The 23,910-nt window shown below is 38.5% G+C and overlaps 1 protein-coding gene and 1 long non-coding RNA gene across 9 annotated transcripts in view; one reads left to right on the top strand and one right to left on the bottom strand.

The window, feature by feature from the left end:
* The window catches only part of PRP4K (pre-mRNA processing factor kinase PRP4K), a 34,637-nt gene extending 22,520 nt beyond the window's left edge, over positions 1–12,117 (bottom strand). For all 7 annotated transcript variants that reach the window (XM_063298834.1, XM_063298835.1, XM_063298839.1 and 4 more), the window contains exons 1-4: positions 11,980–12,117; positions 7,461–8,660; positions 1,394–1,564; positions 614–766 (exon numbers count right to left, since the gene is read on the bottom strand). In XM_063298834.1, the coding sequence (XP_063154904.1) occupies positions 614–766; positions 1,394–1,564; positions 7,461–8,660; positions 11,980–12,092 (1,637 nt within the window). In that variant the 5' untranslated portion in view covers positions 12,093–12,117. The remainder of the gene's footprint in view (positions 1–613; positions 767–1,393; positions 1,565–7,460; positions 8,661–11,979) is intronic.
* A 113-nt stretch (positions 12,118–12,230) lies between these two features.
* Positions 12,231–21,297, top strand: LOC134493981 (uncharacterized). Of its 2 annotated transcripts, XR_010067627.1 has the most exons (4): positions 12,231–13,421; positions 14,020–14,124; positions 17,589–17,688; positions 18,831–21,297. It is a non-coding gene; the product is annotated as an uncharacterized LOC134493981 (long non-coding RNA). The 2 variants fall into 2 exon arrangements; XR_010067626.1 differs by having other exon boundaries at positions 12,231–14,124.
* The last annotated feature ends 2,613 nt before the right edge of the window (positions 21,298–23,910 follow it).

Here is a 23,910-nt window from a genome sequence, read left to right as displayed (position 1 = left end):
ATATAACTTCTGAGTCAGACTATCTATTTATTTAATCGGCTAACAGTTAACTAGTCTGTTAATCAGAATGTCAGTGGATTCTTTGATAAAGCCTTTGCTGAAATCAATATATATTCGGTTTGCAGCATTTTTAAAATCTAGTAAGGAAGTTCAAAGTGAGATAAGATTATTCTAGCAAGACTTGTTCTTGACAAATCCATGCTGACCACTGCATTGTTTTTAAGGTGCTTACAAACAGCTCTCTTATGACCTGCTCAAGAATTGTCCCAAGGTATCAATACAGATATCTAGCCTCCACCAATCATCTGGTATTTCACCTGTTCCCAGGATTTCTCATAGCTAGTATGTAAATGTTCAGTCACACTATTAAGTCTCTTCAGTACCAATCCAGTTCTGGAGATTTAAAACAACTGAAAAAAATTAGGTTTCCTCTGACCATGTTTCTACCCCATCTTAATGAAGAAAAGCACTGAAAGAGCATAAAGACTAATGCAACAACAAACGTAAGCCCATTAGAACCTGATACTTTATTTAAGAGTTTAAAGTCACAACTAAAGTATTCTTATCACACCAGGGCATCATACTATATGAGACACTGAAATGCAATGCTTACTTTTCATCAGATGAGGATTCTTGCTCAATCTTCATCCCTTCTGAAAGGCTTCCTTTAAATTTATCTTCTATTTTGCTCCTGCTCCGCCGTCTACGGCCACCTCGTGATCTGGATCGTCTTCTCAAACGAGATCTACTGCGCCTACCCCTATCTCTGAAAATGGATTTTAATGAAAAATGTCCTTTTATAAATAACTACCATATTTAGTTTTGTTTGACACTATTATTTTACTATACAAAGAGCAAAATTGCTCAAAAGAAGGCACATATATCATCGATAAGATATCATAATAAAGTTTTTCTGATATAGAAGTAACACCAGGGTATCATGATACTTTCCAGAAGTTTTGGACTAACAGCTAGTATGGCAGACAATCAGAAATTATAGAAATCTGTAGTTTAAAACACCTAGATGAACAACCTTAACTATTTTGTCTACCCTGATATCAGGATGACATTGTACTTTTATTCAAAAATTTATTGGCAAAAAGGAATACAGCACAATCTGAAATGAGGGATACCTTAGCTATAAACTGGAAAAAGTAAAAACTAGAAAAGAACGATTGTTATTTAACATACAGGATAGTATCACACTGCATTATGTATTAGGACTTTCTCCTCCCCACTGCGGTGCATTACACAATCTGCTTCAGAGGGCTAGGAGAGCATATTTCAGGATAGGAGCTTATTTTGATGACAGGTGGAGGCCAGGTGAAGAGAATCAACCTCATCATGCTGATGGAAAATACCACTTGTACAGTGTTTATTTCTGCTTACATACCTCCTCCGGGGAGATCTACTTCTCCTTCTTGGAGACCTGCTACGTCGAAGGGGAGAGCGAGATCTTCGTCGAATGGGAGACCTGGATCTTCTTCTGGAAGGAGACCATCTAGGTGGACTAGCATCTTTTGATCGCTCCCGTCTAGAGAGGATATCATCTCTCGTTCGCGTTCTTGAAGCAGGTAAAAAAAAAAGAACTATAATCTTATATAAAAGCCACTTTAAAAGTTCAACTTGAAATTAAACTATAAAAGAATATATAACAGATGAGTTTAAACAGACGAAAAATGTTACAAAACTGGAAGATTTTGCTTCCTAACTTAGCTTAACTCAACTCATATTCTCCAAATGTTCTGAATACAAATCTCATCTTCTCTGATGATTATTCACCTAACTGAGGTTTGATAGAAACCGCAGTTCAAAAGCTGTAGAGGGTATCAGGTTGGAAAGTTTTTCACAAGTTATGAAGTATGTACTGGGTTTGTTTATATGTGACAAGGAATGGAATATAGCTCCAAACTTACTAACTATTTTACATTTTAAAATAGAGACTCTAGAAAGCAGAAGCATTTGGGGGTTGTTCCTAAAGAATGAAACAACATGATTTATCAGCACCTAAATTTGAATGAAATGTTTAAACTGCATCTTCATATACATTAATTTGAATCTTCCACACTTGTGCTTATGTAGGTATAACTCTCCCCCCATATAAACACAAGGGGGGGGAGGGAGGGAGGGAAAGATCAGCAGACTCCTAAACTTTGCAGAATATATTAAAAAAAGGGGGGGGGCAGGCAGAGATATTTTAAAAACAGATAATAAAGCAGAGATATCACTTATACAGATTCTTTCGCTGAAGTCTGCAGCGATGCCAACAACACTAAAACCACTAATATGCATGACAGGCTACAGGAGGCATGCCTCTCGGTGAATCTGTCATGAAGAGCCCCAACACCCAAACAATCACTTTGTTCTAGTGAGCTGTTTTGTTCTTATCAGCAGAACCTGAGAATAGGAGTTTAGTTTCTCATACAGTATAAAGATTTTCCCATAGGATTAAGAAATGGGGGGCTGCTAACCAGATAAAGGAAGGGACTCTGATAGAGGAGAGTTGTGGCTAGCAATCCAAGAGGAATCTAGATAGCACTGGCAATGCTGGCAGATCCTGAGATGGACTGGAGAGGATAGACCTATGCCAGGAGTTTTACTCTGAGGAGCTCAAAGACTCCTAAAGTAAAGCATAGTACAATCCAGAGAAGTGAGCTGAAGATTGGGGACCAGAATCTACCTGCACAGAAGGCTCAGGGGAGGAATCCAGAAGAGAAAGACCAAGTTCTACCAGCCAGAGATTGAGCAAAAATGTAATTACTGAGTACGTACATATGCCAACAAACAGCATTTACACTGCATAACATTCACAAAGGAGTTCCTTTTAACATGTATTTTAAATCTCAAGCTATGGCTTTATTCCTTCTCTGCTGACAGTGTATTTTAAATCTCAAATTGTGGTTTCATTCCTACCCTGCTGGCTATTAGTAAAAATGGGCAACAGAAGTGAGAGACACCTTGCCTAGTTTACCTCATTGTAGATTATGGTTGCAAAACTAACGTGGGAACAATAAAGTGAAAATGCACAACTGGTTCCACTGTTTTCCCAATTCTTGTAGAAAAATATTTTTAAAAGTTAGTAAGTTTTTTAAAGCTATGAAAGTAAAGTCAGAATCTATTATGATGGCTTCAGTATTACTACAATAATTTGGTCTGTGGGGCAGATAAAAACAGAAATGCTTTCTCCAGCTAGAGGGGCAAGAAAGTAAAATTCCTTAACCATCACATGTTTTTGCCTTCCTCAGCAAAAAAACTTTTTTTTTCAATATACTGCCCTGCATATGAGCAATATACATGACTATGGACTACAGGAAGGAAGATATGAATTAAAGTGATAGGCACACCTATACCAGCAAAAAAAAAAAATTGAACTTTATCCACTACCTTTCAGGATATAAATGGGATTAAAATAGCACATATAATGTTTGAAGTATAGCACACTAGACAATGTACAAATGGTGTAATTTTACTTACACAAGAATTAGGAAAAGGATATTATCATGAACAAATTTAATCTCTAATCAGATAATACTTCCTTCATATTATACACCATATTACAAAGGCTTTAGGTTTTAGCAAAGTATTAGCTACTGCCTACACTTAATCCTCAACCTATTTTATTGCCTATAGCAATACTGCAAATAATTCAACAGACATTAGCTTGTTTTCCCACATTCAGTATACCTAACACTAACTATATTGTATAAAATATGGCATAAGGAAAGCCTGAAAAATTTGCTTTCCCCCCCAAGTTTCAAAAGCTTGTCATCCCTGAAAAGCTTTCACTTCTACAGGGACCCTTGAAATTATTTACAATCCTGGTCAAGAGATTACCTGAAGCATTTGATTTCTAAATGTCTATTTATGGCTACTTTGTATCTTAGATCTAAGTTTAACGTGGTGGATAGAATCCAAAGAGTTCTTCTGTTTGTAAAATGGACTTCAACGTAAGAACAGAAGTGCCCTGCTAGATCAGACCCCTGACCCATCTAGTCCAGCAATCTGTTCTCACAGCAGACAAACAACTGCACAAGGAAGTCCAATAGTTTCCCAGCAGATGGCCTTCAGAGGCAGTCACACAGCCATCAAGGCTAACAGCCATTTTCCCCTATGACTTCCATGAATTGGTCCAACCCTTTTTTTGAAGCCAGCCAAGATGATAGCCAGTACTACCTCTCATGTTAGTGAATTCCAAAATTTAATTATGCATTCGGTAAAAAAAATATTCCTTCTCTCTGTCCTGATTCTTCCAGTATTCAATTTTATCGGGTAAGCCCTGGTTCTAGAATTTTGGGAAAAGAAAAATAGCTTCTCCTTTTCTGTTTTATCCATACCATCTATAATTCTGTACACCTCAATCATATCCCTTCTTGTTCACCTCCTTTCTGAAAAGCCTTAAGTGTCACAACTGCTCCTCACAGGGAAGCTGCTCTAGCTTCTTGATTACCTTAGTTGCCCTCCTCTGAACCTTCTCTAGCTCAACTATATCCTTTTTGAGATGCAGAGTTCAAAACTGTACACATTCCCAATGCGGTTGCACCACTGACATCTCTACTTTGAATACTGTTTCTTATTATGCCTAACATGCTGCTGGCCTTTTTTTTTCCTCACAGAAGATGCATGCTGTGTTGACACCTTCACTGAACGGTTAACCACTTACTCCAATATTTGTTTTCTCATCAGTCACTGCTAGCTTTGATCCTGAGTCTTGCCCCAATACGTTAACTGTGTTGGCTCTCAAATATGTCTTTAAATGTTTTATGCCTAAATATAAGCTCAAGTCTGTTTGTATGGGAAGTTAGGATTTTTGGCACCAACGTACATCACTTTACACTTGCTCAACCTAACAGATGCTCCTATTGGAATTATTCCCTTATCACTGCATTTTTTTCCATACTGCTTCAGAATTTTGCAGGGTTCATGTCTTCAGGACTAATGGTGGGGGGGAGTGTGATGTTACAAAGGGAAGGTGAAATTGATTAAAATCATCCCTAGAGAGGAACACTCTGTAATTGTCAAGACTAAACACTGATATGACATTACTATGTAATTAACTTTCAATTATATAGTTTTCTTAAGCCCTGAAAGACCTTTGTGTAGGTTACACAATTCAAACCTACTCTATTTCTAGACTTTTCAATTGTCTTATTCAAAATCAAGTAATGCAAGCTAAAACAATACAACTATTGAGGACATAACTTTCTCTTCTCTTTTTTAAATTAGATCATATATCCTCATATTAGAATCATTAGACCATTATTCTTCTTTCTCTGAATTTACAGAGGAAATCAACCTTATCTCACTTAGGACAACTATGAAAGTACTGGCTCATCTGACTGATAAACACTGTATCCAATGAAAATAAATTACTTTTATGTCCCAATTTCCATTTAAATATTTGAGCTTTAGATGACCACCACACACATACAAGTTAAACAATTTGAAAATGAAAGCAGCCAAAGGAAAGAATGGTATGAAGAACCCACTCCCAGAATAAGAAATTAATAAAATCTGACATTTATATACTATCAGAAAAAGTATACAAACAGTATATTGATAAAAAGTGTATTTATAATAGTTACTTATAATCCATGCAAACCCATGAAAATCTTTAATTAAATCATAATTAAAAGACTACTGATGTCATTGCTTCTATGTTAAGTGTGAAAAGGTCTGTGTCAACTCAGTATTTTAGATTTGACTTCATGCCTATGCCTGTCGCACAAAACTAAAACATACACCACCAATAATTAACTGTCAAGAGGTTCAAAATGTACTTAAGAATCTGTTGCTTCAACTGATTTTCACAATATACTTTTGTGAATTACATCTCATAATGACAACAAAAGATACAATACACAGAAATAAGTTCCACTGAAATTGAAATTCATTTAAAATACACTGTATTTTAAAATGCAGAAGGCATATTAATATTCAGTGACTGCACACTAATGTAAGCATATTGAAGATATCACTAAACTGATCCCCAAGATAAAATTCTAGCAACGAAGACACTAAATTCCAATCTACTAAGCAGCCTGAGGATTGTTTACTAAAAATATTTTAATTTAAATTGTAGCCATCTAGTCGGTTTACAGTTTTGCTTATAAACTACAAGAGCAGAGAAAAAAAAGAGCACAAACCTAATGTCTGCCTTAAGAAAATGGTACAATGTTGAGTCAAATTAGAATTCTCAAAATGCAAATATTTATTACTATATTTAATGTGTTTTTCCATTCCCAACCGTACAATCACACCTCAGATTGTCACATAACCCAGCAATTTATCTGCCAGTTAGGACCAGATTTAGATGAGAACTTCAGAAGCTCATCAAACTGCTGCTATCTGCCTCCACCTGATACCTCTCTTGTTACTCTCTGGATTTTGCTGCCTCTGCATACAAAATTTGCCCTTTTTATTATCAAAATGAACAGCTCTTATTAGATTTATCCACTTGCATTCACTGAACCTAGAAATGAAACATAGCACATTCCAGACATCACAGCCTACCACTTCTACAATCTCTTGCCATAACCCTGCTGGCTGGGGGCATATGGGAAGGCATCAGGCTTTCTGTCCTGATTCCTTAAAAGAATGTTCCTTCCTATCCAAATACATGTACACATTACCTTAGACACAGATATCATTTTAAACAAACACCAAAAACATGACTAGACTTGATGACAGTTCCATGACACATACATTGCTCTTAACCCCTTCAACATAAACTGACTCTTGCCATAGACATGCAGCTCCTTGTGTTTAACAGAACATATTCTTGTGCAGAACTATCTTTAATCTGTGGATTTTCTGTACTGTAGTCACTAGGCAGATAGTTTCTACTGAGAATGACAGAATAGCATTGTAGTGGAAACCAATGAAGATGAGTCAGTTCATAATAATACAAGTCACAGACTGGTGGTGGTACTACTACTACTACAACGGAAGGAAGGAAGGAAGGAAGGAAGGAAGGAAGGAAGGAAGGAAGGAAGGAAGGAAGGAAGGAAGGAAGGAAGGAAGGAAGGAAGTCATATGCTTCTGCATTCTAAGGTTTCTTCTGTGCCAACTGACCCATTCTATTGTATCCTATAAACAAATGTAATTGCTAAACAAAACACAGAATAAATTAGTGTTCTTACAACTATTTTCCATCTTGATATATACCAGAATCAAATGTATGTAAACTTTTATGTTTTATTCCACATTCTTTGGGTCCATCCAGATTTCATCTTCTACAAATAGGACTCCTTATTAATGGACAGCTTGAAATACAACAAACAGCCAAGAAGTGACATGATTTTTGCAGATTTCTTATGTCCCCAATACCATGATACACTATCTTGAAGGTAGATTTTTGGAGCATGCAAGGAGGAATATTGGCAAATGTTATCCTCCATCCCTCCCACTTTCACAATTCTGAGTAAAGCCTAAATCAAATTATTTTTTTCCATTAGCATTACCTGGGAGAAGAAAAGCGTCTCCTTTCCGATTCTCTTCTTTTTCTCTCCGCTGATCTGCTCTTTGCCCTCCTACCAGGAGACCGATTTCGAGATGGTGATTTACTCTGTTTAGATCTGCGATCATTAAGGAGGGGTGATCTGCTGCGTCTTAGCTTATCTCGTGGTTTTGGAGATAAACTTCGTCCTTTAGGGCTACGACCAGGTCTTTTACTAGGAGACCTGTTTTCTTTACCTGATGACACATCTTTTGAAGGAGATTTGGTAAGCTTCTTTTCTTTTTCAGTCTCGGATCTTCTAGATTTTCGATCTTTTGATCTTGATTGTCTATCTTTGGATTTGCTTCTTCGTTCTATTGGAGATCTGGATTTTTTGCTACGATCCCTAATTTTATTTTCATTAATTACTGGAGATTTTTTACGATCTCTTGATTTGATCTTATCTTCTGCTTTAGTCTTATCTTCAGGAGGAGACCTTGACTTCCTATTTTTTTCTTGAGAGCGCCTTTTAAGGGTTGGAGATTTTGACTTTCCTATTTGATCTTGAGACTTTGTTCTTTTGGATGGGCTTTTAGATTTTTTTCTTTCTTTTGATTTACTTCTAGTAGCTTTCTCTTTTATTCCATCAACTCCTGACTTGCTTTTCTTTTTATCAGACCTATGTCGAGTCCGTTCTTTTGATCTGCTCTTACTGCGTTTCTTTGAACTAGTTTTATTGTCTACAATCTCAAGCTTTCCCTTAACATTTGATGATTTAGTTGCAGATCTAGTTCCATTTCTCACCTTATCATTGATTTCTCCCTCTTCTTCCGAACCTGACTCATATCCTTGCAATATTAATCCCATCCCAGATTGAACCTTTCCTTCCATTAGCTCATTTTCAAGCTCAGCTTTTAATAATGCTCTTTGTTTCTCTAAATCTTCTAGAGGAGCTAAGAAGTCAATTTTAGTTCTTTTTGCTGGCCCATCTTCCTTATCCGAGATATCAGCAACCTCCTTTCGTTTATGTTTCTTATGTTTGTGCCTATGTTTATGCTTTTTGTCCTTATCTTCTTCTGAAGAATGTTTATGTTTCTTATGTTTGCCTCGATGTTTGTGTTTCTTTTTTTTATGCCGGCTATGTTTAATTTGTGGTTGGTCTCCTTCTGATATATCCCCATTTTCTTCATTTGCACTTCGCTCAGAAATATCAGCTTCTTCAATTCTGTAAATATATTTCAAAAATCAGAATCTAAATAACTTCAAGTCAACAGAATATTCTTTATGCTATGTTTTCCAATCAGACAATTTTTAAGAAGTTTAAACAATCTGAAACATTTTTAGGGCAAAGAGACAGCAAAATCATCTGCTGGGCATGCATATGTTTACTTCTACTGCTTAGATCAAGTAAGTGTCATATTACAGAATTCAAATGGCAAAATATGCAAAAAATGGGTGGGAAATTGTTTCCAGCTGAAAGCTATATAGATGGAATATTTGGAACTTCACACAGGAAGCAGAAATGGCAAAGAAAAGAGTGAGTTAGATGCCAGGAATCAGGTATGTTTGTATGGACAAACATTCTCCCTCTGAACCTGTCTTTAACAGATACGAATGGAAAATTTTCTGGGATCGAAATGTTCCATTTCAGAAAAGTCTGGCACTTTTTAAGCTGTATGATGTTTGCTTTACAGGTGATTGTTCTAAAACAGTGACAGATTTAAAATACATTAAGGGTAAAGGTTTCTCTTGACGTAAAGTCCAGTCGAGTCCGACTCTAGGGGGCGGTGCTCATCTCCGTTTCTAAGCCTTGGAGCCGGCGTTGTCCATAGGACACTTCCGGGTCATGTGGCCAGCATGACTCACGGAACGCCGTTACCTTCCCGCCGAAGCGGTACCAATTAATCTACTCACATTTGCATGTTTTCGAACTGCTTGGTGTGCAGGAGCTGGGATTAACAACGGGAGCTCACCCCGCCACGCAGTTTCGAACCGCCGACCTTCCGATCGACAGCTCAGCGGTTTAACCCGCAGCGCCACCGCGTCCCCTTAAAATACATTGCAACTGCATATTATTTAACTACTTATTAATCAGTTATTTCCAACACTGAAACATGATTTACAATATTCGCATATTTTTTTCTCCACATATCAGCATTTTTAGTTTCTTTAAGCATAATGTCCAAACCTCAGAAAATATTCTAGATTTAATGTTTTACCACAAATAACATAGCCTAAATACTAGTGAAGATTATGGATACTAAGAAAAATATATGAATCATACCTATTTACATAGTGCTTATTTATACAAGTAGACTGCACTTTTAAGTCAGAAACCTCACCATATCAATATCCTTACTGCTTGAGAAAATAAGGGAAATGAATAGGCAAAACCCCCAAATATCATCTTTATGCCAACCTATCCTCAAATAAGTTTTGTCTCACCACATGATGGGCATGAGTTATTAAAACAATAGCAGCGAGAATCCAGCTTTAAATGAGAAAGTAGCAGTTAATTTAGTAAGTGAAAACATCTCCAATTCAGCTTGCACTATCCAAATATAAATTACTTTTAGGGTCTAATAAACAAATCAGTCTAGTTTGATTTTTTTAAAATTTCCACTAATATCAAGCATGTATTATTTACAGTAAAATCTTGATTAAGTGCACCTTTCAGAAGGAAAGGGTGGCCTTTAAGTCAAAGATCTATTAAATCCAAAGTAGGAAAAAAAGGTGCATGGAATAAAGTGAAGAGAGGATACAGTTATGCTTGTCTTTCTGCTGCTAATAGTTTGGAGAGAAAATACGTCTCTACATGCACACTGGTCAAGGAACAAAGAGGCTCCCCAAATGATCTGTGCCATGTTAAGTGAGAAACAGAGTGAGAAATGGAGTTTTGCAGGATGGGTTAGAGGGGGATATGGAGGGCAGAAGACAAAGGAATGGAAAACAGCACCTGAGGTTTGAAGTGGCAAGTGGTGAGGAGCAAGAGACTGTCTTTGCAAAGTATCACAGAGGAGGTGGAGAATGAGCATTAAAGAGTCATGAAGATGCTGCTTAGCTCAGGGTCTCTTCAATCCTTCCTCCTCTTCCTCCATGTTGAAACAGAAAATGGGGAGTGATTCAGGGACAGTGAGCAAGAATGCCAGTAGGTGCAGAGAAGCTAAAACACCAAGGCATGTGCAGAATGAACAACTGTACAGACAGATCAGAAACAACTAATTTGTCCATTATTTTGGGGATGAAGTCTAAATGCAAATTTGGTCCATTGTATTTGAAGTTGTAGTTTCACTGTATTTAGCAACTATCTAATCAAAAGGAATAGTACTTTAAAGAAGCTGAAACTTAACATTTAGATTCATACTTTAGTGTCTGGTTGTCAGAAAGGTTATTTGAGACTGGTATGTCATCTCCTTTTTTCATTATTATATATCCAAGTTATTACTGATAGCTGTTTTAACATCCAGTCAATTTCAGTGAATTTGGCAAATTTTCTTCCACAAAAATGTGTACAGAATACTTCAGAATCTAATGCTAGCCATTATGTTGTTGAAGCCCAACTCCCATTAGCCTTCAACGCTATATCCAATGGTCAGGGATGATGCAGACTGGTCTCTAACAGCCCAGTTATGTCTTAGTGTAATCTGAAATTAGTCACAGAGAAGGATCAAATTCTTCTAACACTACAGACACTACTGTAGTCCATTATAGTTTATGGGGAGTACAATTTGGGTCAAGCCTTCATAAAGAGTACTATCTCTCACTTTACAAGTAACCAAAAAGAAAGACTGTTACCTGAAGCACATTAAACTGTGAAAAACAAAAATTAATTAACGAATCACAGAACAGAGATACAATGTATCAACCATATAGAAGATACACACACACACACAAATAAGTGCATGAAGGCTCACATTCCCAGTTGCACTCAAGTCCCATTTACCTCAAAAAATCCTATTTTAATGTATTTTTGTTACATTCTTTCTCTATGAAAAAAAGGCCTATCTACTAGTAAGATTCCGTGCATGTGTAGGTACACATTTGGGAATGTGATATTTACACAGGAACCTACACATGCATCATCCTTCTACACAAGATTTAAAGCGGACGAAGAAGGCTTTCTTTTCAAAGGCTACGTTTTTTTCCTTTTTCCGCCACTCTGACCAGAGGATCGTGCCGAGGGCCTTGGAAGTTAGCAGCCCGTGCAGGCGACGGCAGGAACTCGGACGCGCCTCGAAGTAGTGCAAGGCCTTCACCTCTCAACTAAGAAGTGAAGCGGGGAAGCGAAAGTAAGGCCAGGACTGCACGACTAAGTGTGACGGATCGGGGAAGGCGAGGCCGGCCTCCATGCTTAAGAAGCAGCAGATTCCGAGAACTCCAGCGCCAGGCCCAATAAACGCCGCCTCGCGACCGTTGTAACAGTCCGGCAATGGCGCGTTCTCGGCCCTCCGCTCGGTTTTTCCTCTGCTTCTTCCCATTTCCTCGTAAGTGAAGCGTGACTAAGAAGGACAGAGATAGTCTTTATCTTAAAAAAGTAGCCTTACCCGCGCCCCCGCATCCCCAACTCCACCACCGTCGCCGCAGCCATTTTGAACTCCCAAACTCCTTCTTCGCCGCCACAGCGGAGGGGTGGTGAGGGGGTTGGAGTGTAGCGCATGCGCACTAGAAACACAAAAATGAGGCAATAGAAGGCGAAGGCCGAAAAAGTTGCTGGTCGTTTCAGAAACCGGAAATGAGGTAAACATCGCGAGCCTGGGCAAGGGGAATAATTTCCGTCGACTGGGAGGTCGAAGGACTAAGGGTTTAGTTCTGGGTCTTTGTTGAGACGAGCCATCTGCGGAGCGTCCGATGCAAAAAAAATAGCCTGGGACGCCATTGAGAAGAATGAGCAAGGGCATTTCTCTTTTCCTCATACAATTACGAGTATTCCTGCCACGGATATGGCAGTGATCCAACGAAAACAGAAAGCGAGGGAATATGTCTTTTTTAGGTCTCCTCAGGCAATAATGGGACATTCTGTTTTAGGGAGCGTCTGTAAAGGACACAGTCCAGCAACAGGCGTAAGAGGTCATGGGCAAAACAAAGTACAACAGTAGTACAGTTAAAATGAAATTAATCTTCAACAAAACGCCGTAGTAACAAAGGTTTCTGGTGCTGATCCTCGCCTCAAGGGACTGATCAGTCCTTACCTAATCCAGGAATGATTGAAGTGATAGTATTTTGATTATGTGCCATCAAGTGGTTTTCGATTCCCAGCGACCACATAGATAGATTTTCTCCAGGAATGATGATGATTAATAATGAGTAGAGTATTAGAGCACTGTAAAATTGCAAAGGTTCTTGGACTAGCATAGCATAGAATAACCTAGTCTTTTTTAGTAACCCTGGGTCTAGGATGTACTTTCGGTTTTTTGGCTTATATATTTTCTTTGAGGATACAATAAATTTATGTTGTGAAGATGGCACAAGTAATGTTTATAATCCAGCAAAAATTAAATAATGGGATTTTAAGTCCCATTTATTAAAGTCATGGATGCAAATTTCTCCATCAACAAATTCATTCCAGTTAGCATTTGGACCGTAAACTGTGTTCTTTAAAAAAACCTGAATTTTAAAGATTGCCAGCTCTGTTATAGATTGATATAAAGACTATCTGGAACCCTGTTCTGAAGGAATTTGTACTCCCTTAATGCTTTGGTAGGAGGTTCTCCATGTGCATGTAGACAATCCTGGATTTCTGAATAGGAAAAAGCAGGAAAGCTTTGGAGTGGAAGTAGTGTGAGACCAGATGAAGCCATTCTGGATTGCTGTCCTGTTAACTGGAGTGGAATATCCCCTCATATGTGTCTGTCTCTTCCTTTCTAATCTTGTGTGTGTGGTATTTGCAGATACAGTATCCTGATCTGTTTTCTAATATAAAGGGATGATTAGAGGTTGAAGAATCTGCACTGACTTCTCCACAGAACTTTTATCATGAATAGTAAAGGTATTTCTTTGGTCTCTGTACACAAAGCGGGAAAAACAGGAAAAAAAGAAGGAAATCACTATTTTATGCCAGTTGCCTTTTGAAAGACAAAAGTACAGGGAGGTCGTTGCACAATTACTTTTTGTGTTATTCATTACTCTGTTTTGGAAATTTTCTCTGCTAAATTAATTTTAATTATGGCATTCTCAATTTATGAGCAATGAATTAAATCTAGCATTTGGGCTCTTTAATTCAAAAATACATATCCAGTTGGGTTTCCAGATCACAAGATTGAATTAAGAGGTGGTTTTGTGATTTGTAAATGAACTGAAAAAAGCAGGGCCCCAATATGTTAAGACACTAGCACCAGAAATCATGAGACAGATTAATTAGTTTTAATCGATTGTTGTAAACTGCCCAGAGTCCCCCAACAGGAGGAGATGGGCGGGGATAAATTAGATAGATAAAATAAATAAATAATCATTTTTCTCTCTGTCATAGGGTTGTTCACTTTTCTCTCTTAAGGGAGGATGAATTTAATTTCAATGTCAGATGCTTCCACCTGCAATGTTAAAGTTCTGTGACAAAAATCAATATTTTTTATGTCTGTCTTTACAAGGATGAGGTTTTGAAAATTGTTCAACCTGATAGGAATGCTCCTACTTCAAATGTGCAGGTACAAATGCTGATCAAGGTGAAATGGCCTTACATCATGAGGAATACTGTAAGTCATAAACATTTTTTAAAAAAAATTTACCATTATAATCTGGGCAGTAGCTGTTATGTAAGTTCCATATATGTAACTATTAGTCTGTATTAACATATATAAAGATTATTCTGAAATATTAAATGGAAGTGAGAGCTAAAATATCAATTACAGTTTATCACAAATTCCACTTATGTCGCAACCATTTCATTTTTAACAGTAACAATGCATAATGGTTACTGTTTTATGTTTGATGAGTTACTTCTATTATGAATAAAGGTCTGTTTTCAAATAATCAGTTTTTAAATCCTCACTTCAAGTTTTGTTTTTAACGATAGAGAATTAATAACTTTTACACACATGCACACACACAATATTATATAATATAGGCTACAGTACTTGGTGGCTAAGAAAAAATGCAGCTTTCTTCCCTGTTAGCACTTTCATTGCAATTGAGGAAATTTTGGGAAAATACCATTTGCATCTGTCAGATGGTACCAAAGACATTTATTCGCAGACATGTACATACTGACCAACTTGCAAGGCACTAGGCAGATATATACACACACACGTGCAGTCCAATTTACTAATCACTCATGAAGCACCTACTGAAACAAGATTGTTTTAGTGGCTCTGCAAAAAACCAGTGAGGGACCTGGGTGCATCTCTGGATAAGGTGTTCAAAAGTAAGAGAGGCACTATGAAGAAGGATTGCTTTTGGGTTTATGATTGTTTGATCTCTCGTGGGGGCAGGACTCTAAGCAATCCCTCCCTGTTTGAATGTGCAGGCTGGGCAAATTCCACCTGGGTCTAACACTCTGTAAGATAACCAGGAGTCAATCCATATATGGATTTATAGGTCATAACCAGCATTTGAATTGGGCTCAGAAATTAATTGGTGCCTGACGCTGCAACTGGTGTATTGGTGTCATATTACAGGAGGGGCTCTTACCTGCAGACATCCAGGCTGCTGCATTTTTTACCAACTGCAGTTTCCTGGACATCTTCAAAGACAGTCTCATGTACAGCATGTTAAAACAGCTTCAACACATGATAATGAGGTCATGAGTCACTGTTGCCAGGGCTGTACAACCCAGGAAGGGCTGCAATTTGTGGACCAACCTAAGCTGCGTAAAGTCACCCTCCCCAGTCATAACTTTTACTTGCTATTCTACCAGCTGTGCGTTGAGGAGGATTCCCAAGTTGTGAACCTGCTTCTTCTGAGGGAGGGTGACCTGGTCAAGAACAGTCACCAGGGCCTTCAATATACAAGATGTTTCTGCACAAGCAGTAACTCCATCTTGCTGGGATGCAGCCTAAACTTGTTTTGGCTTACCCAGGATGTCATAGCCTCCAGGTACCAGGGCAGAATTTCTATAGCATCTTCACTTTGACCTGGTGTGGCAGTGCAGAACTGCACTTGGCAGATGACCTCTTTGAATGGTTTCATATATATATTAATTAGCAGTGGGAAAGTATCACAATGGTGTAACCACAGGCATGACTACTCATCTCCTATTAGTACTAATTCAAAATGCCCATAAGGAGCAGAAGCACCATTAAATGGTGATCTAAACTCCCAAACATTACAAGTTGTCCAGTAAAATACCATGGTCTTGGTGGTATCATAAGAAGCAGAGATGTCTAATAGGATGAAAAAGGATGTACTCCCATCTTTGAGGTCCCAAGGAAAGTCATCCACCAGGGGGACCAGGGCTGTTTCTGTCCTGTGCCTGAATTTGGACTGGATGGGATCCAGATAGTTTCCTTCATCTAGGAGCCTCTAGCTCAGGGGTTCCCAACCCCCCGGGCCACGGACCGGTATCAGTCCATGGCGTGTTAGGAACCAGGCTGCACAGCAGGAGGTGAGCAGTGGGCGAGTGAGCGAATTTACAGCCTGAGTATTTACAGCCACTCCCCATTGCTCACATTACCACTTGAGCTCTGCCTCCTGTCAGAGAAAGCAAGCCCATTGGCTGCTATCTCCAAACGGCACAAAGAAAGAAGAATAAAAGGTCAGGAAAAAGAGGAAGCGCTTGAATCATCCCGAAACCATCCCTCTCCCCGTCCCTGGAAAAATTGTCTTCCATGAAACCGGTCCCTGGTGCCAAAAAGGTTGGGAACTGCTGCTCCAGCTGATTCCCTCCCCCGCTTTTCTTCCCAAGATCTTCCCCCAAAAGGAGAGGTTGTATACTTAGGGAAAGTTGGCCATATGGAGCGACAAATTCTTCAAGTAAAAGTGGACTAGTACTTCTTTCAAGATCAATGGCACTATGCTGTGCTTCAAAAAAAGCATTCGTTGCCTCTCAAATTCAAGCACTTACACACCCCCATAGCTACCTAAAGGAGACAATATGGATCTAGTTCCACTATACACAGGGGAATAGTGTGATGGGCATATATCTAGGTTAAACATAAGCAATTTGAGCATACCGTAGATGTTTACATTTATTCCTTCCATGTGGTGGTTAAGGGGAAACTAGAAGCTTTTACTTCCATTTTTAATAAGCCAATATTATATATCTTATATTCTTATAACAATCTGCAGGTAAATTGTGGTTAGTTTTAAGTATGATTTACAGAAATGAACTTTTTTCAGATCTTAGTTTTGGTAATTGGGTTTGTTTCAATAAACTGCAGGAAAAAAATTATTGGATTTGGTTGTATTATTAAATGGTGCTAATTGAAAATGGAAGCAAAAGATTCTGCTGTCCTTGCAGCTATAGTTTCAGAGGAAAATGGAAGTAGGCAACCTACTCTATAGTACATCATAGTTCATCATTGTATCTGAATGTAGGCACTGGTTTCTTTCGAAGTTCAATCTTCTTTGCCACCACATAAGCAAGCTCAAAATTCAGAGATGTGTAATTTTAGAATACAAGATATAATATTGGCTCAAATAATATTGGTGGTGGTTATTAAAAGGGTAAATCAGTAAGAATGTAAAATGAAGAATCAATGTATTACTTAATTGTCATGGCCAGAATGTGCGAAACACAAAAACAAGAAATAGTACTTGAAATAGAACCACCTAACCAATCATGGAAATGGACGTAGCACCTACAGTATTAACATTATTATTGGTATAGCAGCAGCAGTGGCAGCATTTATCATTGATAAAGGACTAACATTTTGCAGGTGCTCCATAAAAATAAAAAATCAGTTGATGCCCTCTGGCTCATAATTTAAGAGGCATAACATACTATAAAAGAAAAAAAGGAAAGATGAAATAAAAGATTGTTAGGTATTTAAGAATTGAAACAAGGCAATAAATCATAGAGCCTAAAAAAATCTGTGAAATAGCAAAGAGATTCCGTTCAATAGTATGTTTATTGTTTGGTGGTGTTATGTGGAAAACAAGGAACATTTTTGCTTAATATTTATTTATTTTATTCTGATTTTGTTATGTTAACATATTCATGCTTGTGATAAGATGAAATACTTAAATTAAAATGTGATGTGTTCTTCATTCTCTTATGCAGGGCTTCCCTAGGGTTCTGCGAGAGGTGACTAGGGGTTCCCTGGGAGATCATGCTTTATTTAAAAAATTATTTCAAATTTGGGCAACTTCACATTAAAGAGGTAAGTTTTTATTCTTTATTTTCAGTTTAAGAACACTGTTAATGCATATATACAGGCCTACACGTGAAACAAATATAATAGTTTTGCAACTTCTGGCCTGTATTTGAGCCTGAGTGTGCAGGGGTTCCCTGAGGCCTGGAAAATATTTCATGGGTTCCTCCAGGGTTGTGAAAGTCTGCTCTTATGTAACAGCCTTTCCCAAATGTGTGCTTTCCAAAAACTTTGGATTATAATTCCTATCCTTAGGGTTGTATTCCAACACTGAGGGCAACAAGATGGGGAAGACTGTCCTCTTTTAATAAGCAGTGGTGAGGCACCACTTTATTTTCAGTGTTGGAACAAAAGTGTAGGATTTGAATTTGTAGGGCAGGCAAATTCCAAGAAGACAATTCTGAAGGTAGACAGGACCTAAGCAATGAAAAGTTTTAGAGATAATAACCAGCACTTGGAATCCTAACTGCAAACCTATAGTTAATCAATGCAGTGACTGCAGATCTGTTCTTCTGCTTAATTGACTTTCAACTTTCAGCATATGAGCAGCTGATTTAGAAATAGTCTTCAGAGATAGCCCCAAGTGTAGTGCTGCAGTTGTCTGGCTGTAACCAGAGCATCCAGCTCCAAGAAGAGCCACAACTGGCACATCAGCCGAAGCTAGGTAAAAGTTCTCGCCATATCATTCTGTATCAGCAGGAGTCCCAAGTCCAAGAGAATCCTCGGAGCACAGACCCTCTTTTAGGGCGGGTGCAATCCTCTCTACAGCCAAAGTTGGAGCTTCTAAGGAGCCAGATGGTTTCTCAACAGAGACTCACTCTTCAACTTGATATTCCAATTGAACTCGTTTTGACACATCTAGTCCCTGGCAGCCTCCATACACCGGTCAAGATGTTTTCTGCATCTCCTTTCCTGGGTGAGGGTTAAGATGTATAAATGGTTATAATCAGTATGCTGATGATTCCTAACCTTTGACTGATGGATAACCTCTCTGAGTGACTTCTTGTAGATGTTAATTAAAATGGAGGAGAGACCTCATGTCAGGGTAGCCATGGTTTCAATCTCTTTTGCACTACCACTAACTGGAACAGCCTGCATAGGAAGGAGCAGAGTCACTCTAAAACTGTGCATGCTATCCCCAACCCTTGCAGGTCGTCCAGAAGGATTACCATGGTTGACGGTATGGAAGGCTGCTGAGATTTAAATGGACAAGAAGGGCTGCACTCCATCCAGCCAGGTCCCATCATAGATCATCCACAAGAATGACCAATGAAGTTTCTGTCCCATGAAGCCAGGCTGGCAAGGATTCAAATAATTGTACTGTTGCATTTTGTCTCACTGGTTTTGTGAGCTGCTTTCAACATCAGACTGAACTGCTGGAATCGCTGGTGCAGATACAATCTGCTGAATCGATTCTAATCTCCATGGCCCCTTCATGGCCATGTTCTGCAATCTCTTCTCCCTCTCACTCAGGGGCCCCCAGGCAGGTACTGTTTCCCAGGATCAACCTCAGGAGAAAGCCACAGAAGTACAGCCCTTAATTATCCTATTGCACTGTGGCTTCTGATAATCCTTTTCTTGATGGTGGTTTTTTTCCTTCTCCGTTCTTTTCCATTTTGTACCATACTTCTGAAACTAATATATAAGCTTTACACTCTCCATTCCCCAGCCTCTAATACCTTATATATTGCAGCTTTGTGTTCAACTTACACCTGAGAAGATGCAATAGTTAGAATGAGCTGCAAATGAAACCTCTGTTTCTTTAATTTGATACTTTGCCCTCTTTAATAGGGTAGCAGTAGATAGCAATCTCTGTGCTTGACAATTGGGCATATTACATGTCACAACAGGCAATAATCTTACTATAGTTTAGTTTCTTTGTAATAATGAAGTTCTGGGTTTCTGCTTGCTTGTATTACATTCAGTTTTAAAAAGTTTTCAAATGACATTTATCTCCCTCTTTTTCTGTATATGTACAAGATTCTCAACAGTACTGTAATGCATTCATTCTTGCCTGTCAGAAATAACACAAGCAGGCTGATATTCCAGACTGCCTTGGAAACTAGATGAAAAGTGATCTAAGTAGAAAACAATAGTCAAGAAGCCCAAATCTGGCCTGGATACAACCTGAAACACTATGTAGGAAGGAGGGAAAATGTCCAGATGAGAAGATTGTGACCAAGACAGTTCATTAAGGGTAGGAGTGAACAAATTTGTAAAGATCAAAGCTGCAAGTTGGTCTCCCATCTTGCCAGAATGCCATGGGAGGCCACCTAGTAATGTCATCAGAAGGTACAGGGTTGAATTTTTTGCTGTGTGGCAAACCAAAGCTCTTTCATTTCCACCTAAACGCAACCCCCCCCCCCCAACTCCTAAAAATGAGCTGGAATGGCAGTGTAGCAAAATGCTGAATGTTTGTGTCAATATTACAGTCTACGTTTTCAGGGGTTTAAGGGTAGGATTGGGAGCAGGAGCAGGTTGCTTTCTAGAGGCCTCTTGCTCACCCTCCCCGTTACCTGGTAAGGGAGGAGAGCAAATTGCATATCGAATTCAGCCAGTTTGTCACCAAGTTTAGTCAGTGGGGTGCTAGGAGCCTTAAATATCCCAAGGGGCCACATGCCTACTCCTGATTTACACAAACTGTGCACCTGATTCGTACGCTCTAATTTTTGCCCATTTTGCACTCAAGACTGGCATTCCAGTGCCATCCAAATAGGCCATGTAAGGGGTTATACGACTGAAAACATCTGGAAGCCACCTGTTTATGTATTACCTCAGGCCTTTGTCTAGTTTGGAGGGAATTTGAATGTTTAGAACTGCTAGTTGATGGCAGATTAAAGCATGTTTTCAACTCTACAGTAAGGGAGAAGAAAAATCACAGTAAAAAGAGGATTGGGATGCTGAGTCCACAATTTCACTGGTAAAAATAAGGGTTGCCTTTCAAAAGTTGATATTAAGGACACATGGGGAGGCTCTAGCTCCCATAAATCCTGGTCTTGGTTCATGCTTGCTGGGCATTAGAGTTTTTGTGTCTAAGGCATCTGAAAGGAATCAGCTAGTCTGCCACTTAACCTCTCAGGAAACAGCGCTGGGTGGCCCTTTCCCTTCTTTCCTTCTCTATATACTATTGAAGGCTCTTCATCTTCACTGTATGTTTCATTTAAAAGTGAGTGGCTCTTAGAAAGACATTTCTACAGTTGCTGTGGGTGAAATGGCAGGTTGGGCATAAATTGCCTTGTGCAATAGAGACAAGATGTAACTAGTATTAGGAGTAATTTTGTGGTTCTGTGGCAATACCAAGAGGTGGGCTGGGTTGGATTTCTCTGTTTTATATATAGAGAGCATGTGTGGGGAATGGAATTGCTTAAGGAATCTTTGGCTGTCATGTCCCTGCTCATTTCCAGAGGCTCACCTGACAGTTACAAATGAGTAGTTCAGTTAAAGGTAACAGAGATGCTTCTTCTCCTTTGACTGGTGGATTATGGGAGTTGTAGTTATCATTTGGAGACCCCAAGTAGGGGATGGCAGCCTTAGCTAATGGGAAGAACTGCACGTGTCTCCAAGGTTCTTATTGGAATGATGGAATATTTGTCTTATTGATAAATAATAAAGCTATTAAAATAACCTTGACAATGTACTTGCTTTGTGACTTCTAAACTCAGAAACATCCTTAAGATGCTGCAAAGGAAATGTTTTATGCTTAAAACTTAGATAATAGTAACCTATTTTTTATATTTTTATGGTCTTGAAGGGCCTTCTGATATTACACCAAAAGACAAAACACAGAATACTGTAATCTGAAAAACAAAACTTTGGTTTAACAGTTTTCCTCACTGATTTTTTTCGTGTTTCAGAAGGGGGCAGCAAATGGCCAGCGCCATTCTAGTCTTTAAGTACTAGCTAACCTTCATCATTTCTGTATATGATAACACACATGAGAAGAGACCATTCCCAGCCAAGAGAGTAACTCTTCCACTTATTTACTGCAACACTGAGTTCACACATTGGGCTAAGCCATGGTATAAAAGGGTTTTGGTTTAGCATATTTTACAAACTCAGCCGTTATAACCTGTAAACTCAATAATCTTTATAATCTAACAGAAGATATCACTTCGGGGCTGTGTGGTCTGAAGTAAAAAGTTCCTTGTTTTTAAAATAATGGTGGTTATTCCTGGCAGCCATAACTATTTGGGGGTTTTTTTATAAGAATTTTATTAAGTTTCAAGCAAAGATAAAAGCTACAGGAAAACAAAAAACTACAAAGAGAAAAAGAAAAAACTAAAAGTAGAAACACAAGAGAATTTTTTTCAAAATTACAAAAAGAGGTAACTTCCAACTTTTAACAGCAAGGATGTACAATTTTCCATAATTTCTTACTTTATATTATACCAAAAACACATTATTTCTATAAATCATTCCATTGGAACATTATAAAAATCACTAAACACAGTTGCTTCCTCCCCTTATATTAAAAGAAACACACACACACACACACACCTACCTCCTAATGAACTCCCCCCACAAAAATAACATTTAATTATTTCCTTCCTACTACTATTCTATACATTCCTGTCTAGTACAATAAAGATCAAACTAAAGAGCATAAATTGTCTGCCATTGTAGTTGATAATACAACAATTTTAATAATCATATTAAACCCAAAACTAGACATTTATTATTTTTATTATACCTTAATAATCTTAATTCAAATAATTAAAGATAAATGAAATCAGCCAAACCCTAAAAGCAATCCAGATAAATATTCTTAAACCCTTACGGAGCATTTACATATCCCCACAATGCGCACAGAGCATTTTTCTTTAAAAAATCGAACAGCCCAACTGCCCCCCTCAAAAACTCCGACTTCAGGAGATCTCCCATACAGAATAACCATTCACTTACGGCTTGCAACACGATTTCAAGAAATCAACAAGGAGATGCAGCCTTACCTTCTGTCTGTCACTGTTCTGTTTATTTAGCCAGTTCGTTATTAACAGCTGGATAGTTAGAAGAACAATCCAGGAACAGGATTAAAATGGAAGAGAACTAGATTAAGTTTGGCTATTAAGTTACCGTTTGATCTTGGAAAAATCTTTCAACTTAACCAACCGCACTAGACTGTTGTGAGAGAAAAAAAGTTGAGGGGGGACTTTAGAACGGCTATGTGAAGCCTTTAGATCAGTGTTTCTCAACCTCAGCCACTTTAAGTTGTGTGGACTTCAACTCCCAGAATTCCCCAGCCAGCATGTTGGCTGGGGAATTCTGGGAGTTGAAGTCCACACAACTTAAAGTTGCCAAGGTTGAGAATACTTCTTTAGATGCTTCATAAAATGAGCAAAAGGCCCTCCGAACCCACTGCTCAAACAATCAGAGTGGCCACATCTCTTGAGAGCTCTTGACAAACTCTTTGAGATTCTTTCCCAGTTTCCTAACCACAGTGTGCCACGATTGCTCAAACTAAAGCCCAGCACTCCCAAGTTCCTAAAACAGAGAAGAAAAATAATAAAAAATAAACATTTACTATCCATGAAAACAGTGCAGGCACAAAGCTGAATTCCATCTAGGATTTCATTCAGCAATACACAGACTTTAGCTTATGATTACCAATAAATTCTCTATGTATTCCTAATTTTAAATCATCTATGTACTAAAGAATGTGCAAGCTATATTATGGGCTGAAAGGAGGCTTAAATGTCATGATCCATAGGCATCCACAGAGGGAGTTCAGGAACTAACATCACAACACAACCCTGTGACTTAAGCAATTATGTTCAGTGTCAGGATATAAGTACAAAAAGCTGGGGTTTGTGTTGTGACATCATTTATTTATTTATTTCTCATATTTCTGTACCGCCCATCTTGCAAGCCTCTCTGGGCAGTTTACAATTCAATTAAAATAACAAAAAAAAATCATTAAAATGTAGATAAAAATATATATAAAATATTTAAAATATATATATAAATTTCTTGGGGCCATCGTGGCGCCAGCCACCCCCATGATTGACTATCTCCACCTCACCCCAAGTGAGGTGGCAAAGCCAGGTTTTCACTCCCTTTCGGAAGGCAATCCCTCACAGACAGGGTCCATAGCATGCCCTCTCTGCCTGACCAGGTGGAATGGGTCAGTGCAATGGGGGAGAGGCAGTCCCTCAGGTAACCTGGATCCATGCCATGTAGGGCTTTAAAGCTGATAACCAACACCTTGAATTGGACCTGGAAGTTCATGCAGCA

Source organism: Candoia aspera, chromosome 3, assembly GCF_035149785.1.
Source record: "Candoia aspera isolate rCanAsp1 chromosome 3, rCanAsp1.hap2, whole genome shotgun sequence".
NCBI classification, from domain to species: domain Eukaryota; kingdom Metazoa; phylum Chordata; class Lepidosauria; order Squamata; family Boidae; genus Candoia; species Candoia aspera.
This window is presented reverse-complemented; position numbering and strand designations above follow the sequence as displayed.